Below are 19,364 nucleotides of genomic sequence, written 5' to 3'. Positions count from 1 at the left end.
AATCCCTGGCTCCATGACAGTGCTCAATTGAGCTACAAGCCAACTTTTGTGCCATCGTTACAATCTGAGAAATGAGCCTGAGCTGCGCAGTTATGTGCCCCGACATTGAACTCCTTTTCTTCTAGAAAAAGAAAGCAACTGGTAAATGAGGGTTCACCAGGTCACTGATATGTTTTGGTGAACATCAAAGAGAAAACTTGCTCTTCTAAAAACTTGCCTGGGCTGGTAGCCTGAATGAATAATGGAAATTGCCTTGTCGCTGTTCTCTTTCAAGTCGAATGAATATGCCAATTCCTGTTGTTGTTTCTGTTGACAGGGAGTTAGTCGTTCCATTCCTCGAGTAAGTTGCATGAAGATTCAGAAAATCCTGACAGACTCCACTCTGACTCCTTTCTTTGATATAGCTCTTGGCGGTGTCAGCACAGGCTCCATGCTGTTGAACGTTGAAGGTTGACATCATTTTAAGATGGTGTCCGTTGGCATTAGTCCTAAATATTCTCGGAAAATTTGTAGTCCTAGATATACCGCTAGAAGAATGGGAGTTCTGCTAGAAGAAATACGAGAAGAATCTGCAGTTTATACAGTTAAAAGAATACAGCTACATGCTGTTGAACGTTGCAGCAGTTTCTCAGTTGGAAAGTATAATTCTGAATGAATACGTCCTGTATTCTCTCAAATATATTTCGTGGCCAGTATTCCAAAGTCCATCTCCCCTCAAAGTAATTATAGAATCATATCTTTAGGAAAAAAATCAATGATTTTCCCTCAGACATCCACATGCATATGTGCTTGCGTATATTACTCAGACGTCTTGGCGTGATCCTCCAACTAACCATAGCAAAAAAGATACATGATATTTGTGTTTGCAGCTTTACTATTTCTTCTGGCGTCAGCCAGGGCAACTCACTAATTTTTGCTTAGAATTCAGCAGGATCGAAAAGAACCAGATCATATTCACATTAACATCAGCTGAAATTTGGAAATGTTACTGTACAGATTGCGAGGATGATACAACCAATTTTTGAGAAGCTAATCCCATCAGTGAAATTTGGTAAGTTCAATTCCTATTCTACAAGAATTACAGATGACCAATACTCCAGAACAGAGAAACGGTTATCTGCAAGAAGGGACAAGCATATGTTCTGTTTGATCTCAAATTCAGATATGAAGCACACAGGGCAGTTGAACACTTTTAACAGAAATTTCTAATGGTCTAGTCCCAATACCAATAGGAAGGACACCATTTAATGCTAGAGAATGCAGCCCTATATGCAATGGCTTAAGCTTTTGCAATAAATTCATACCTATCGCATCGAGCTGGATGATCCTGGCAATTTCCTGATTGTGCACTTCTGAAGAACACGCCTTGCATCTAAAGCCTCTCCCCATTTGCCAGCAGCAGCATAAACGTCTGATATCAAGACATGGCAGCCAGCCTGCCGTGTGTTGAGACCAATAATTTCACTCTGGACTCTTTCAGCCACATCAAATCTCTTGTGCATTCGACAGGCACCTAGTAGTGCGCCCAAAATCATGACATCTGGGGCCATCGGCATGCTCCTTATCAGCTCCTCTGCCTCTTCAAGAAGCCCTGCCCGGCCTAACATGTCAACCATGCAGCCATAATGCTTTGCCTCTGGCTGCACTCCACAATTAGATGATGACATGCTCTGAAAGCACCGTCGACCCTCATCCACCAGCCCGCTGTGGGCACAAGCAGTCAGCACACCAACGAACGTTACGTCATTCGGTTTCTCTCCTGACCTCTTCATCTGCTCAAACACATCAATGCAATCCTGAACATCACCATTCACTGCCAACCCAGTGATGAGCGCATTCCAGGCAGAGACATTCTTCTGGTCCAAGGAGTGGAAGATTTTGACAGCCATGTCAGTTTTCCCACACTTGGCATACATGTCAACGAGAGCAGCACCGAGATTGAAGTCATTGTCGAGCACCATCTTGTGCTTGTCAATGTAAGTGTGAGCCCACCTCCCTTCTTCCAGAGCTGTTAAATGTGCACATGCTGAGAGCACGCTCACCATGGTCACCTCATTAGGACGGGCACTGCTCTCGCTCTGCATTTCCCTGAACAGCTCAAGGGTTTCCGTGTAGCGTCCAGCCTGTGCATACCCAGAAATCATGCACGTCCAGGAAATCACATCTTTCTCCGGCATCACATCAAACAGCTTCCGTGCACCATCCATCTCACCGTTCACTGCATACCCACGGATCATTGTGTTCCACGATACCAGATTCCGTACCGGCATCTCATCAAACATCTTCCTAGCCAGTGGCAGTAGCCCATGCCGCGCGAATCCTGTTATCATCGAGTTCCATGTCACAATGTTCCTCCCAACGGCCGGCATCTCATCCAACATTTCCCTGGCCACATCCAACTCGCCAGAACCGGCGTATGCCCCAACCATCGCGCTCCAGGACACCCCATTCCTCTGCGGCATTTCCTCGAACATCATCCGGGCGTTCCCGATGTCCCCGCACTTCACATAGCCACCGAGCACCGTGTTCCAAGACACCACGTCGGTGACCCCTGAGCACGAGTCGAACACCTCCCGCATGGAAACCGTGTCTCGGAAGGCGGCGTACATCGCGAGGAGCGCGTTGACGACAAAGACGTCGATCAAGAAGCCGCGCCGGACAGCCTGCGCGTGCACCTGCGCGCCCGTGCGCGGGAAAGAGGCGAGCCTGGACGCCGACTTGAGGAGGGAAGGGAAGGTGAATCGGTCGGGAGTATCGCCAGAGCGGAGAATGGAGGAGAAGGCGGCGAAGGCGATGCGAGGAGACGGGGAGGTTGCGGAGGCTCGGATGAGCAGGTTGTGGAGGAAGATGCATGAGGAGGGGAAGGGGGGGAAGTAGGGGCGGGAGAGGGGGGCGGCGAGGGGGGGGGGGGAAGGGAGGAGGGGCACGATGCGGCGGAGGTGGGCGGTGTTGCGGAGGAGGTCGCCGGAGACGAGGAGGCGACCAAGGAGGAGAGGGAGGAGGCGAGGCGGCGGTGCCATTCCGTTTTGAGTTTGGCCGCGGAGGGGAATTTTTGTACCACGAAAAATTGAGAGCTCTGACAAGCTTAACCGTTCAATTGGTATCTGACGGCTTAGAGTAGGTCTCGAAGGGGGACAAATAGCCGATTGCTACGCATCTGCCGGTTGATTTTTAAAAGATCAGATCGAACCGCAAACCATCTGATTATACTATGTCACAATAGGGCTGCTACGCGTCGGCCGATGGATCTTTTTAAATGACTCGTCGCCTCGTGGGTCATCAAATCTAATCAATAGCGATTGAACATCTTTTGCTTTGCAACAAAGATCGTGTTGCAGAAATTTACAACATAAGTGGCGTTGCAGAATTTTTTTTGCAACATAAGTTGTGTTGCGAGTTTTTTTGCAACATAGATTATGTTGCGGGATTTTTTGCAATATAGGTTGTGTTGTGGTATTTTTTTTTCTCTATCTTCACTTTTCTCTGCAACAAGGGTAGTGTTGTGCAAGAATTTTTGCAACATAGGTAATGTTGGAGAAAACATATACTCCCTCCGTCCCAAAATAAGTGACTCGACTTTGTACTAGCTTTAGTACAAAGTTAATGCAAAGTCGAGTCACTTATTTTAGGACGGAGGGAGTAGATGAGAGATGGAGGAAGAAACGTGATGTTTTTCTGGACAAAGAGGTATGTCTCGTGTTTCTTTAAGTGGGGCCTTGAGGGCTCGTGGCGCTTAAAGGAGGTGGCGGACGCATCGATTGTTTTCAACCGGTTGACGCTGAACATTTTCCATGTCACAAGCCATTTGATTTCCTCTTCTCTATTTTCCTGTAAGAATACCTTTGTTGCAAAACTACATTGCAACAAAATCTTTGTTACAAAAGTCTCTCTAACCTTTTCTTTGTATTTCAGCAACAAGACTTTTGTTGCAAAAGTTGCAACACCTAAGGCTTCTTCTCTACATGTCACCCTGGGCGTATGAGTAACCTAACCCGCTATTCGAACCCGAACTGAATTACCCGAATTGTTGGGTAATTCGGGTATTGGGTTAGGGTTCGATTCTCATCTCCTGGCTATATGGTTTTTGGGTTAGGGTTCAGTTCCCAGTCTAGAAAACCCGAAATACCCATACTACTCGAATTATTCATACTAACCAAATTATTCATGCTACTATTACACTGTCATGTTACCCATACTAACTAAAATACCTATACTACCTGAATTATTCATACCAAAAGCTGATGCGTGCTCCGAATATTTCGGGATATTTGGGTACCCGAATTACCTGAACCGAAATTTTGGGTAATTTTGGTTCGGGTATTATTTTTGCAGGAAAAATTTCGATTCCCATTTTTGAGTACCCAAATTACCCATAAACCGAACTACCCAAACCGAAATACCTGAACACCCAGGGTGATCTACATGCCTGCAACAAGAACTTTGTTGCAAAAAAAACTCTTCTCTCTATTCCTACAACAAAACCTTTGTTGAAAAAAACACTCTTCTCTCTATTCCCGCAACAAGACCTTTGTTGCATAAAAAATTCTCTTCATTATATTCCTGCAACAAGATCCTTTGCAAAAATTACAACATCTCCGACCTCTTCTCTGCATTCCTGCAACAAGACCTTTGTTGCAAAAATTCCGTCTAAAGAAATTGTAGCATCAGGCCGTTGATTTCGTCCACAAATCAACGATGAGCGACACACACCTATAGCGTCCGGGGCCTAGCCTACAACACATGCACCTTGAAGCAGGCACTCCATGGACTTGGTTGATGAGGTTCCGTATGTGATAGGGGCATCACCAGTTTATTCATACACACTCCATGGATCCTGCAACAAGACCTTTGTTGCATCTGGTGCTTGCTACTTGTTGCTAGCAACGCCTCCTCACAGCAGCGTCTTCGTGGTGTCGGCTGTCCATGGAAGCACGAAGGAGGAAAAGGAGAGAGTGTCGCCCTGTATGTTGCCGAGTAGGGAGAGAATTGGGAAAAAGAAGAGACGAGGAAGACAGGTCGAACGAGTGGATAAGGTCGAGCGAGAAGATAGCGTTTCGGGAAGTTTCTTGTCTCCTCCGCGCCTTCACTTGCTTGGACCGATCAAAACGAATCGGACGGCCCGGCGTGTGAACGATGCAGCAAGTGGGATCAGCCGACTCATTAATTGGATCATTTCCCCAATATTTTTCCCCGTCATTTTTAAGTTTATGAAGTTTGTTAGCGGGCTTAAATTTTCAAGTTCATACTATTTCTGACTTATAGCTTCTACTGTATAAATGAATTGCTTCTCGGATGTCTAGAAGTTGAAAATCTCCATGTACATGCTTTATTACATTAATGGCACAAGACAATAGGACCCATTGACATCGACTGTCTAGTGATGTTGGATGCACTCGGTGTCTTCATTACTTGACTCCCTTAAGGTTCCTGATGTCTTCCATTTATATAGTTCTTGAGCACCCCTTCCGCTTCTTTTTGGCTTGCACAATATAATAATGAAAAAGTCGTAGATGTGTGTGTACATTTCTTAAGTGCTTTTTTAGAATTGTGCGACATACTTAGACAATCTGAGACCTTGAAGGCTAATTGAGAAGAGAGAAGAGCAGTGGGAATGAAAAGATGGAGGAAAGTATGACTTGTCTTGTTTTCACCTCTAGTATTGGAGGTGAGAACTCGATTTGGTGTTTCCCCCCATTCCTATTGTTCTCAAGCACTCCTTCCTCTTCCCTTTTTGGCTTGCTTGGTTGCTTTAGCTTAGAAAGCACATACATGTGTGCACATATTCAATGTGAGTCGAATGCAAGCTAGGAAGAGTAAGATAGAGAGGGCATAAGAGCAGTAGGAATGAGAAGATATAGGAAAGCCTAACTTATCGGTTCCTCTCATTCCTATCATTCTTATGCGCTCCTTCCTCTTCCTCTTTTTTGTTGCTGAATCACTTTAGCAGAAAAACTAAAATATATGTACATATATTGAGGTGATAAGAGATGTTCGCTATGAGAGAGGAAGGTTAAGAAAAGAAGCTTAGGAGGAGTAGGCACGGGAAAATGATGGAATCCTAGAGACCTCGGTTCCTATTCTATCACTAGAAGAGGTTTTGGTTTGAGCTTTCCGAATGCCTCCGAAGCCTATTGTTCTTTGGCGTTCCTTATGGTGAAGTGGACGGAGATCTGCAAGCCCAAGGACTAGGGGGTCTTGGGATCATCTCATCCAAAAGGATAAATATTGCCCTTCTAGCTAAATGGCTATGGAGGATCGCCTCTGGTGAGGGTGGCCTATGGCTTGACATTATTTGAGCTAAATACCTACGGGGCCAACCCCTAGCGTTTGCGCAAAGAGCCGGAAAATCACAGTTCTGGCAAACGATTGTGTAGTTGATGCCAGTGCTTCGGATCAAATAGTCAATGGAGGTGGGCCGAGGCACCGCCACCCTCTTCTGGTTGGACTGGTGGTGCGGTTCCCTGCCGTTCGCTTCCCGCTTCCAGGCCCTCTTCAATATCTGCGCCGACAAGTGTTTGACGGTGGCGTCAGCCTTGTCGAACCTCACGTAGATAGCCTTTACAAGGACCTTCGGTCCCGGCGAGCTGGATATGTGGGAGGACCTCGTAGCATGCATTGCCCTCCATTCCCCATCCGAGGAGGAGGACGTAGTCCATTGGTACCTCGAGCCCAGTGGGCGGTTCTCAGCGAAATCGCTATACCATGCGATTATGCCCACTCCGGGACCGATAGAATTGAACCTCCTTTGGGAGATTAAGCTGCCGTTGAAGATTAGGATCTTCCTTTGGCAATTAGTGCGCAGACGAGTCCCATCCGGTACGGAGGTGCTGAAGCGTAACGGCCCCTCCGACGGGATGTGTCCTTTGTGCTTGACCCCGGAGGACTCTAACCACATATTCTTCGTGTGCCCGGCGGCGAGATTCCTCTGGGGTTGCTTTCGGGAGGTTGCAGGTGGCAGATGGTGCCATACCAACCTCCCCGATATGTTTGGGGAGGTGCTTGAGCCCATCCATACGGTTGGGCGGCTGGCCCTTTGGGTGGCCATTGGTGCCCTCCTTTGGACGCTTTGGAATATCCGTAATAAGCTTGTGATTGAGCATGTTATTCCTTTTCGTGCGACTGATGCAATATACAAACTCTGTGGTTTTCTACAGCTATGGCAACCGCTTAGTCGGTGCCAGGATCGGGTCTTCATCGACCGGGCCATCGCTTGGCTCCGGTCCATCGCCGCCCGCTTGTCTGCACCGCCGCTCCCCCCTCCGCCCCCGAAGCCGGATTAGTGTAGCTGTCTTTTGGCTTCTTATTTGGGGATTATTGTGTTGCTCCCCAGCTAGACTTCTGGTGTGCTTATTGTACTTTGGTGTGTGTGTTTGTATGTGCGTTGAACCTTGTTGCTACTTGTGTGCTTTGGTCCAGGCTTTATAATATACTAGGAAAATGACCCGTGCGATGCAACGGGATAAAAATTCTGTCAAAAGCTGCATAGTGCCTTGGTTCCAGAGAATTGGATCAAGGGCCTTTTAATCTTCGACGAATCTAGTATTTGAGAGAATTGATCAAAATATAATGGCAGAAAATAGCTAGGTTCGTGGTTGCAATGGTAGAAATATTGACATGTATATAATTTTATGGGAGTTGTATTTTCATCAACACTTTGGTTGTAGGTACCGCACATGTCATCACACTTACTGTTATTACTACTTCCTCTATCCGTTATTTATTATTAGGTTGGGAGTAATTTAATATGCTAGTGCATAATAATCCCAAGGGCGCTACAAATATACTGTTATGCACAGCCTGTAAACCCATTTTAATTATAGTTGACACCACAATGATATCTCTTTGGCCAATGCTAGGCGCCATCCGGATGTAGGAAGAAAAAAACAAAAAAAACAGGTATGCATTCTTATCACTCTCCATGTAGCTGTTAATCACTGTCCACTTCACACACTTGTCGTTTTGCATTTATCCTCATGCGCCTTGTCGCTGCAGCCAGCTCGGCGACATCAACGACCACTGCTGCAACCCTTGTCGCAGTCGGCTCGCTGTTACCCGCCACGGGCATGATAATTTCTTGGGACTTGGGAGTCTAGATTTTAATTATGGCGGAATAATAATCAGTTTTATGTCGGTTTTATCTTCTCAAGAGCAAGCAAAGTATAGTTTGTACTAAACGTTTTGACATTCAGCATGTATGTACTACAGTTTCACAAGGGCCATAATACCCAATGCATTGCGTTTGATGGACTATCTTGGTCTGTTCTCGTGGATGATTTGCAACCAATCCCATTTTAATTCGGTGCTTCGGTATTTTATTCGGTGGTTAAAACATTTAGTACCGGTGCATAAAACCTGAGCTTTTGTATTTTGAAGGAAAAGAAGGCTAGTGTAGTATGGGTCTGCTAATTCCCATCAACCAGACGTGCAGCAAGCCTGGAACCACGCGGCGCATGAATCGGAGGATTACGTGTGGGTAAAAAACTAAGGGATGAGGGTAGGCCTAGGCGGTGATGTGGGACCCAGTGGACGCGTGTGTTGTAGATCGCCCGAGGCAGCCGACGCCCAGCCCTTTGATCTGCACGAGCAGCAGCACGACCCCGCCGGTGTGCAGCTCACCCCGGTTCTTGTCCCTCCTCTCTTTCCTCACCCTTTCAGGATGCCCATTGATTCCTTCTTTGACCAACTCTTTCAATGCTGCTTGTTGCCGTTAACTCGTAAACATATTTAAACGGGTGAGATTGAGTACAAGAAGACGACGTGGGACTATCTATTAACCAGAACCTTCTCCCTTTTCACAAACACCGACAGAAATTGCAGCGGACAGAGAAGAAACATAGTCGGGCCGAATCCTGCAGAACTGGCCTACACAGGGAGCATGCAGGGGATAGCAAAATGTGCACTGGGTAAGGATTAGCGGGCAGTGCTCACATTGGGCCAATGGGCCAAACGGCTGTGGATCTGGGTGTTCACGCGGACAGAGCTGGGCCAGGGCGCCTGGGGCAGGCCCATGCGCACGAAGCACGAGGCGGCTGGCGAGCCAGTGCCTCGCTCGTTCCCGAGCGAAACGACAGCAGACGACGGCGCGATGATTATGCACACGAATTGATTCTCCGAATTAATACCACCTCGCATATATGTTTTAAAGTCGAACTGAAAGCGTAAAATCATGGAAAAAAGCGTATTGTTTTTTCTTTCGAAAATGGGAACAAGCTCCGGCCTCTGCATTAGAATGATGCATACAGCCATATTATTAATAATAAGCAAAAAGGTCCACAAAGGTCTTCAGGTAAGAAAAACAAAAAAGCTCACAAAGAGCAAAAGCATCATGATAGGATAAGCCACAACCAGCCGGCAAAAATATAAGATAGGAACCTAAAAACCTATCCTATTACATGACCGTCATCCAAACCGGTTGAAGATATCCCGAACTACCATCTTCCATCAGATAGATCCAGTAACCAAACGCTCCCTGGGCTCCGTCAGAGTGAGTAGCGACCACATACGGATGAGTGTAGTGGCTGAAGGAAATATGACCTAGAGGCAATAATAAAGTTATTATTTATTTCCTTATATCATGATAAATGTTTATTATTCATGCTAGAATTGTATTAACCGAAAACATAATACATGTGTGAATACATAGACAAACAGAGTGTCACTAGTATGCCTCTATTTGACTAGCTCGTTGATCAAAGATGGTTATGTTTCCTAACCATAGACATGAGTTGTCATTTGATTAACGGGATCACATCATTAGGAGAATGATGTGATTGACTTGACCCATTTCGTTAGCTTAGCACTTGATCATTTAGTTTGTTGCTATTGCTTTCTTCATGACTTATACATGTTCCTATGACTATGAGATTATGCAACTCCCGTTTACCGGAGGAACACTTTGTGTGCTACCAAACGTCACAATGTAATTGGGTGATTATAAAGGTGCTCTACAGGTGTCTCCAAAGGTACTTCTTGGGTTGGCGTATTTCAAGATTAGGATTTGTCACTCCGATTGTCGGAGAGGTATCTCTGGGCCCTCTCGGTAATGCACATCACTTAAGCCTTGCAAGCATTGCAACTGATGAGTTAGTTGCGGGATGATGTATTACGGAACGAGGAAAGAGACTTCCCAGTAACGAGATTGAACTAGGTATTGACATACCGACGATCGAATCTCGGGCAAGTAACATACCGATGACAAAGGAAACAACGTATGTTGTTATGCGGTTTGACCGATAAAGATCTTCGTAGAATATGTAGGAGCCAATATGAGCATCCAGGTTCCGCTATTGGTTATTGACCGGAGACGTGTCTCGGTCATGTCTACATAGTTCTCGAACCCGTAGGATCTGCACGCTTAACGTTACAATGACAATTATATTATGAGTTTATATGTTTTGATGTACCGAAGGTTGTTCGGAGTCCCAGATGTGATCAAGGACATGACGAGGAGTCTCGAAATGGTCAAGACATAAGGATTGATATATTGGAAGCCTATATTTGGATGTCGGAAGTGTTCCGAGTGAAATCGGGATTTTACCGAAGTACCGGAAGGTTACCGGAACCCACCGGGGGCTTAATGGGCCTACATGGGCCTTAGTGGAAATAGAGGGCAGCAAGGGAAGTGTGGGGTGTGCCCCCCCAAGGCCCAAACCGAATTGGTTTAGGGCAAGGGGGCCGGCCCTCTCTTTCCTTCTTCCCCTCTTTCTTTCCTTCTCCCGAATCCTATTCCAACTAGGAAAAGGGGGGAGTCCTACTCCCGGTGGGAGTAGGACTCCTCCTGGCGCGCCCTCTCCCTGGCCGGCCGCAACCCCCCTTGCTCCTTTATATACGGGGGCAGGGGCACCCCATAGACACAACAATTGATCTCTTAATCTCTTAGTTGTGTGCGGTGCCCCCCTCCACCATAATCCACCTCGATCATATCGTAGTGGTGCTTAGGCAAAGCCCTGCGTCGGTAGAACATCATCATCGTCACCACGCCGTCATGCTGACGAAACTCTCCCGTGAAGCTCTGCCGGATCGGAGTTCGCGGGACATCATCGAGCTGAACGTGTGATAAACTCGGAGGTGCCGTGCGTTCGGTACTTGATCGGTCGGATCGTGAAGACGTACGACTACATCAACCGCGTTGTGCTAACGCTTCCGCTTTCGATCTACGAGGGTACGTAGACAACACTCTCCCCTCTCGTTGCTAAGCATCACCATGATCTTGCGTGTGCGTAGGAAATTTTTGAAATTACTATATTCCCTAACAGTGGCACGGAAGATAACCTGCAAGAAATGAATGTTTGTTGTTCTGTTAAAAACCAAATTGTTTCTGCAGTTCCAAATAGCCCATAATAACGCACATACTCCTACACGAATATGTCTCGCGAATACGGGGTCTAACCCATCTAACCAGGTCCCAAATAACGTGTTGATGGTATTCGACGGAGTAATATTAAAAGCTAAGTGCACCGTCCGCCACAAAATTTTTGCCAAGGGGCATTCGAGAAAGAGGTGTTTGATAGATTCATCCTTGTCACAGAAACTACATCTTGTAGATCATGTCCAATTGCGTTTGACCGGATTATCCTTAGTTAGAATAACTTGTTTATGTACAAACCACATAAACACTTTGATTTTTAGAGGCACTTTGACTTTCCACACATGTTTCGAACAAGGAATAGCACTAGAGTTGATAACATCCACATACATGGATTTAACCGAGAACTCTCCATTCTTTGTTAGTTTCCAGCTCACCCTGTCGGGTTGTTGAGAGAGCTCGACCTCCATTAGTCTTCTCACTAAGTGGAGCCAAGTTTCCCAACGATCTCCCGCTAGCGTCCTTCTGAATTGAATATTTAGAGGGTTGGACTGTAATACTGTGGCAACATAAGCTTCTCTTCGCTGCACAATATTATAGAGAGATGGATATTGGAGTGCAAGTGGTGTCTCCCCAAGCCATGTGTCCTCCCAGAACCTCGTGGTAGTACCGTTTCCAACTATAAATTTAGTTCTATTGAAAAAGGCTGATTTCACTCTCATCAGTCCTTTTCGAAGAGGTGAATCGGTCGGCCTCACTGTCACCTGGGACAATGTTTTGGAAGTAAGGTACTTGTTCCGCAATAACTGCGCCCACGTGGCATCTGTCTCTACAGATAGTTTAAACAACCATTTGCTGAGTAAACATTTGTTCTTCACCTCTAAATTTTCAATACCGAGACCCCCTTGGTCTTTCGGCCTGCAAATAATATCCCATTTAGCGAGTCTGTATTTTCGTTTTAATTCATCACTCTGCCAGAAGAATCTAGATCGATAGAAGTCTAGCCTTTTCCTGACTCCAACTGGTATCTCAAAAAAGGAAAAAAGAAACATAGGCATACTTGTAAAGACCGAATTAATGAGAATTAATCGACCTCCGTATGACATAAGCTTGCCCTTCCAGCAACTTAGTTTCTTTTCAAACCGCTTCAAGGCACTTCCATTCTCTGTTGGAAAGCTTGCGATGGTGAATTGGTATACCCAAATAAGTGAAGGGTAGAGATCCCAATTCGCATCCGAACAATTGTTTGTACGCATCTTGTTCATCTTTGGCTCTTCCAAATCAGAACAATTCACTTTTATGGAAGTTAATCTTTAACCCCGATAATTGCTCGAACAAACATAACACAAGCTTCATGTTTCTTGCTTTAGCCAGATCGTGCTCCATGAAGATGATAGTGCCATCAGCGTACTGAAGGATTGACACCCCGCCATCTACTAGATGCGGAACTAGGCCACCTACTTGGCCATTCTCCTTCGCCCTTCCTATTAAGATTGTCAACATGTCAACTACAATGTTGAAAAGAATCGGTGACATCGGGTCACCTTGCCTCAGGCCTTTGTGTGTCTGGAAATAGTGACCTACGTCATCATTCACTTTAATACCAACACTCCCTTTTTACGTGAAAGAATCAACCTAGTTCCTCCAGGCCTGATCATATCCTTTCATGCGCAAAGCCTGTTGAAAGAAGGGCCATTTGACTTTATCATACGCCTTTTCAAAATCCACTTCGAAAACCACCACATCTAGTTTTTTGTGTGGATCTCATGGAGCGTTTCATGCAGAACTACAACCCCTTCTAGAATGTTTCTGTCCGGCATAAAAGCAGTTTGGGAAGGCTGCACCACAGTACACGCAATCTGTGTAAGCCTATTCGTCCCCACCTTGGTGAAAATCTTGAAGCTGAAATTAAGAAGACAGATTGGCCTGAATTACTCGATCCGCATGGCGTCTGTTTTCTTAGGAAGCAAAGTTATTGTTCCATAATTTAAGTGAGACAACTGTAATTGCCCACTGAATAAATCATGGAACAACGGGATCAAGTCCCCTTTGATAATGTGCCAACACTTCTTGTAGAACTCCGTCGGAAAACCATCCGGGCCTGGAGCTTTATTATTCTTCATTTGTGATATAGCCTCAAACACCTCTTTCTCCGAAAACGGGGCGGTTAAAATTTCATTCTCATCAACAGCAAGCTGAGGGACACCCTCTATCCTCGACTCATCCGAGGAAACGAAATTATCCTCTAGAGGCCCAAACAACTGTTTATAATAGTTCGTGATGTATAATTTTAAATTTTTCTGCCCTAAAATCGTCCCCTCATCCTGCTCGAGCTGAAAGATTCTCTTCTTTCGATGTTTGCCATTTGCAATCATGTGGAAGAATTGGATATTATCGTCCCCTTTGACGATTTTGCGGACTTCCGCACGCAATGCCCACTACAATTCCTCCTCTCGAAGAAGCTCTTTCAATCGTAACTCCGCCTCCATTTTAGTTTCCAGCTCTCTGGTATCTAGAATGGAGGATTCGGCCTTTACATCTAGGGATTGAATAAGGTCAAGGAGTCTATCCTTTTCAATCTTATAAATTCCACTTAAATGTTTAGCCCATCCACGTAAGAATTGCCTTAGATGTTTTATTTTGTTTTGCCATCTGTCAACATTCGACCTCCCACCCGAATCCTTAGCCCATTCTCTGGCTATCAGATCTATGAACCCTTCTTTCTCAAACCACGCTAATTCGAAAGAGAACGTGTTCTTGTTCCCCACATGCGTTGCCTCTCCTGAGTCAACGAGCAATGGAGTATGGTCGGAAACGGCTCGGGATAACGCATGGACCGTTACCAGGGGAAATTTCTGTTCCCATTCGACACTAGCGAGGACACGATCCAGCTTCTCAAACATCGGGGTTGGTAATAAATTAGCCCAAGTGAATTTTCGACCAGATAGCTCTATCTCTCTAAGATCCAAGCTTTCAATGATAGTATTGAACATGAACGACCATCTGCCGTCAAAGTTATCACTGTTGTTTTCATCCCGTCTACAGATAATATTGAAATCACCCCAACCAGAATTGGGAGCTGCTCGCTACCACAAATACGGACTAAATCCGCCAAAAAGTCTGGTTTGAATTCAGGCTGCGCGGCACCATATACCGCCACCAAGGCCCAACGAAACCCATCAGTCTTCGATCTGACCCTAAACTTAACCGCAAAATCACCCATAACCACATCCCGGACTTCTAAGGAATCACACTTGACCCCAAGTAGAATCCCACCGGATCTTCCTCTTGGAGGCAGACAATGCCAATCAAACTCCACACCTCCCGATAGAGTACTCGGAAACTGGGGTGTGAAGTTGTCCCTACCAGTCTCAGAAATAGCGATAAAATCCAACTTGTGTTCTATCGAAGCATCAACTAGAAACCTTCTCTTAGCCAAGTCCTTAAGACCTCTGCTATTCCAAAAAAATTCGTATTGTGACGGTAAACCCGACAAAGTCAATCCGTGCTTTATTATTAGGGAGAGAAAGCAGGGGGAAACCCTATTTCGGATTCATCTTCCTTTTGGATCGCGCAACATAAAAAGAATTCAGGGTATAATATGATTTTATTCAAGTTTTTTCTTTGGCATATGCCTTAATCCATTGATATGGTAATATAAGATGGTGGCATGGTTTGGTTTATACTTTATTATCCTCTCTGGTTGATGCTAGAGATAACACGAATTTCAAATTTCAAATCTCGAATTCTGAACCGACGAATCTGTGAAAATTCAGTCATACATAGATTGTAGTGAAGTATAGCACACTTGTCAACTTGCTTGTCACGTAGAAACTACGCTGCCAGTTTTCATTTTTCGTCAAAGTTGAGTACAATTACATTTCACATAAATGGCTAACATATATTAGAGACTGTGTTGACTGAACGGAACGAAAATTGAGAAAAGAGATAATACTACATCAGAAATATATAGATATCACAGAGAAATCTGAAGCCCATAAGAATTTACTATATGATTGCAGCAAAGAGTCATTGGGAAATAATTAGGTGTGAGACTCGACTGCTTTGCATATTTCATCTAACAGGATTGTTATCTACTTGTCCTCTTGAGATACCGAATGATACTGTAACAAAGGGAGGCTTCAGCCAATTCGACTTCGCAACAGAAAGCAAAACATTACCCTTATTTACTATGTTAGCTAGATGTTAAGCCAACTCCCCATCTCTATAATCAGATCTCCTTGTTTGTTGCTCGCAAACTTCAAAGTTTGATGCCCTTCGCCTTTACATTTGCCATGCTAGCCAGCCCACTCGCTGTCTCTGAACCCACCATGGTCGGCGTCTCAACAGGATCCACGAGGTCGACCGCCCTGTGTGGCTTCCTCCTTGCGTATGTGTAAGGGAATCTATGTCCTTCAACTCTTGTAGCAGAGTTCATGAAAGGAGGTGCCTTCGTCTTCAGCCCATCATGATGCTGTTTGAGCACTGTCTCAGACTGCATCGGGAAGTTATAAGGTGGGTTTGTGCTTGCACCAAGGGTAAGCATCTCAGAAATAATGTCAGCATTTCCTGGGTTGGACATTTTCATCAATCCGTTCGTCTCGTGGCCAATGGCGGTTCTCATATACAGACCAGGAGAACTTTCAGGAACCATGGCACCCGGCCGACCAAAGTTCTTCAAAAGGTTCTTCTCATGGAGGGATTCTCTTGTGTCGTTTCCTTCATCTGAATATGCTGTGATAGGTTTATTAGCTGCTGACTGATACCCACTCAACGCTGCAGAATGGTTGCCTGTTTTGAGATCCTCCAAAACAGCATGCTGGACTCCAAATGGGCTTTTGACCAAGATAGGGTAAGTTTCTAGTGCACCCTCCAACTGCCAGGCTTTTGAGCTTGAACTGCCTAAAGAATTTCTCCTTGTGTTTATGTATAAAGGATAAGATGGATTCACAGAAAAATTATGTACATGCTGTGAAAAAGCATAAGGAGAAAAGGTGGAGACCTGCACTCCCAGCTGAGCGAGTGGGATCAGTCCTGGTGTATGACATATTCCTGCATTGCCATCAGCAAGGAAATCACTGTCGGCATTTGCTTTAAGCACGACTTTTGGTGGTTTGCTACATTTTTCACCTGGCACATCTTGAAGGTGAAAAATGTGACTGTTCGATGAGCTAATTTCCACTGGTTTTGCTTCATGGACTATCTCCTTGTATTTGGCTGACCAATTGGTACTTGATGTCCCTTCTATAAGTTTAGCTCGCTTCAATGATGCAAAACTGGCAGCTTCAACCTCACCAATATTTGATAGTCTTGCATTCAAAGGAGAACTGTTTGGATCTGCAAATGTGAGAAGCTTCTCTTGTATCCAGTTGTGCCAAATGTGAATCTTCTCCTCAAGACTAGTATCCACAAGACTTCTTCTCCACAGCTTGTCCATGCACGCAAACTTCCAAACAATGCCATCATGATACAACTTCAGAAAATGATAATACCTTCGTCTCTGAAAGTTCATCAGTAATTCTCTTGCCCGAGAAACTTCTGGAGAATAAAATCCACCATTCAATCTGTCAAAAAACCCTCTAAGTGGACTCCCAAAGAACATAGCACTGCCACTCAAGAGCTCCGTCATTGTTGTAAACAAGTCATGTTGGTCCATGTCCGGGAGGTATGCTGCTAGACGGAATCTATCTTCTTCTGTTAGACATGAGTTCCACGTCTCCAGAGACAGTATGTCATTTAACTCAGGCAGATCATAAAGCCCATAAGGCACATTGCACAACTGGCCTCCAGACATTGCAAGCTCACAATCGACCTCCGCATGTTCGCAGTCATCGGCAGAATCATGACTAGGAAAGCTCTCAAGCAGTAATCTCTCCTCTTGTGTAAGGTCCTCGTTTTCACGGCTGTAACTACTCTTCGCTATAGGCGCACCACTTGCAACCTTCACAATGCCCATTGATGATGAAGAAGAAGAGGCGCAATACACCAATCAGTATCAGAGACAATCACAAAAGAGTGTCCGCGGTGATTTCAGCACAATACCACACTATCCAGTAGAAGATCCCTGTGAAAAAAGGAGTAAACAAGCACATATCAGCGAGATAGCACCCAAGATTCACCAATAGTTCAACATGGAAATCACTGTTCATGAATTGTCATACAGAAAAAATGATGCATGCCAGAAATTAAACCACTGAAATATAGAAAACCCTACATTACTGTATCATATATGCCATAAGCAACATTGCCTCCAGTGATCGTACTAGCTACACGGTCCAGAAGTATGAACATGACATTGGATGCATAAATCCTTCTAGCCCTTCTCTTCCAAACAGTAAAACGTATCACATCTTCTCTAGTACCATTTTTATTTCTGTTGGCCTAACTTATAAAATCACCTAGAACACTTGTACGATCAACTAGACAGTAGACTAACACTAAACCCACTAGCGAAAAAATCTCACCAAAAACGACCTATATTCGGACCTCCTAGAACCGGATCGCACATTCCACGAACTGCAGCACAAACTGAAGCCGCGAGACACGCATGCAATTCCGGGAAGCACAAGCGCCCTCACATGGCTACCACGAAATCACACGCACAATTTAGCAATAACTGAAGCAAACAGGCCACCAACCTGCCCATCGTGCGATCCGGCCGCCGATTCTCCCCGCAAGTCCGAGCGAAGTACGTGCCCACACCACACGAACAGGGCCCGGCCGGATCGGCCGTCCCACCGCGCGGAATCGCGGCGGGAGACCGCGAACTGGCCGGGGGAGCGTGGGATCGAGGGGGTGATGCTGCGCCGAGGGAGAGGCGGCGGCGGAGGAGGGGAGGGGAAAGGCGAGTGGAGGAGCCTCTGGGCTGGGGGCGAGATGGACTGGTGGTGATGGCGCAGTCTGTGCCGCGGTACTGTTTCCGCCGCGCTGGTGCTTTGCCCTGCCCCCATTTTGTGTAGTGTGGAAATAGGAGCGATGACTGCTCTGACCAGCGACAACTGCTTTCCTTCACTGTTTCCCCTGGTTTTCCGCTTCTTTATTTTCTCGCTTTCTCAGCCGGATCCCCTGCCCATCCGCCCTGCTCTATTTCTCTAAGCATATCCAAGAGCAAATCCAACGGGGCGATCCAAACAAACGCACGTTTTATCCATTTTTTATCCGTTTGGATTGGCCAGGCGGACGTGCGCGTCCGCATTTTAAAATGGGCCGGCTTGACCGTCCAATGAAAAGACCGACCCAAATGTGCCGCCGTGGAAAAATAATAATAAGTTGCACGAAATAAACATAATTAAACATAAAGTGGTCGGTCAAACGCCGGCTAAAGTCCACTTAAATCTAATAAACATTAAATAAAACATTAAAAAAGTCCGCGTCCGCCTGCTGCCGCCCGGTACGCTGCCGTAGACGTCGTCGACCTTGCTCTTGCCCTTGCCGTCGACGCCGCCGTCGTCGGTGAGGTCAATGAAGACCGGAGCAGGGCCAGCCCACCTGAACGCCGCCTGGTACGCTGCCAGGGCAGCCTCCTCCGGCGTCTGCTGGGGCGGCGGCATTGCGGCAAGCCGCGTCGACATTGCGGCAAGCCTGCGCACCTTGTCGTCGTGCGCCCGTTGGGTACGAGGAACCGCCGGCACCGGGATCCACTGCGGATCCAGATGCCAACGGTGCGGCAGCGTGATATTGGGGTACGACAATGGCTGCCTGTACTCCCAGTGCCACCGCGCTTGGTGCACCGGGATGTGCAGGCGCCGGCGACCAGGGCGGAAATGTGTCGCCGCCGGAGGAGGAGGAGGGGGAAGGGGAGCACGGGAGGACGAGGCGCCGGGGTGCCCATGCCCTTGCCATTGATGCTGCCGAAGAGGCCCATGGCTAGGGTTTGCGGTCGCCGGCGAGGAAGCAAAGGGAGTGGTGGGGGGCAGATGTGGACGGAAGAAGTGGATGAGGCCGACCCCGCCGCATGCGTGGTTAAAAAAGGACGCTTCCACTGGCTGACGCGTGGGCCCGCTGTTGGTGGTCGTCATAAATAAGACGACCGGTGGCGGTTGGGTGGCCGCCAGATGAG

At 46.3% G+C, this 19,364-nt stretch overlaps 2 protein-coding genes across 2 annotated transcripts; both read right to left on the bottom strand.

The window, feature by feature from the left end:
- Positions 1–217: 217 nt before the first annotated feature.
- Positions 218–3,048, bottom strand: LOC125519668 (pentatricopeptide repeat-containing protein At2g29760, chloroplastic-like). Its single transcript, XM_048684399.1, has 2 exons — positions 1,305–3,048; positions 218–433 (listed from the first exon to the last, which is right to left on the bottom strand). The coding sequence occupies exon 1, from the start codon at positions 3,018–3,020 to the stop codon at positions 1,305–1,307; it is 1,716 nt and encodes a 571-aa protein (XP_048540356.1). The 5' UTR covers positions 3,021–3,048; the 3' UTR covers positions 218–433.
- Positions 3,049–15,241: 12,193 nt separating this feature from the next.
- Positions 15,242–18,280, bottom strand: LOC125519973. Its single transcript, XM_048684750.1, has 2 exons — positions 17,944–18,280; positions 15,242–17,369 (listed from the first exon to the last, which is right to left on the bottom strand). Exon 2 carries the CDS (start codon positions 17,259–17,261, stop codon positions 15,567–15,569), a length of 1,695 nt encoding a protein of 564 aa, XP_048540707.1. The 5' UTR covers positions 17,262–17,369; positions 17,944–18,280; the 3' UTR covers positions 15,242–15,566.
- Between the last annotated feature and the right edge of the window lie 1,084 nt (positions 18,281–19,364).

The sequence above is a fragment of the Triticum urartu genome, chromosome 7, assembly GCF_003073215.2.
Source record: "Triticum urartu cultivar G1812 chromosome 7, Tu2.1, whole genome shotgun sequence".
NCBI classification, from domain to species: domain Eukaryota; kingdom Viridiplantae; phylum Streptophyta; class Magnoliopsida; order Poales; family Poaceae; genus Triticum; species Triticum urartu.
Note: the sequence above shows the minus strand (reverse complement) of the source record. Positions and strands in the feature narration are given on the sequence as shown.

Excerpts from the sequence above, each read along its gene's own strand:
- LOC125519973 (XM_048684750.1), bottom strand. The coding sequence starts at position 17,261 with ATGGGCATTGTGAAGGTTGCAAGTGGTGCGCCTATAGCGAAGAGTAGT.
- LOC125519668 (XM_048684399.1), bottom strand. The coding sequence starts at position 3,020 with ATGGCACCGCCGCCTCGCCTCCTCCCTCTCCTCCTTGGTCGCCTCCTC.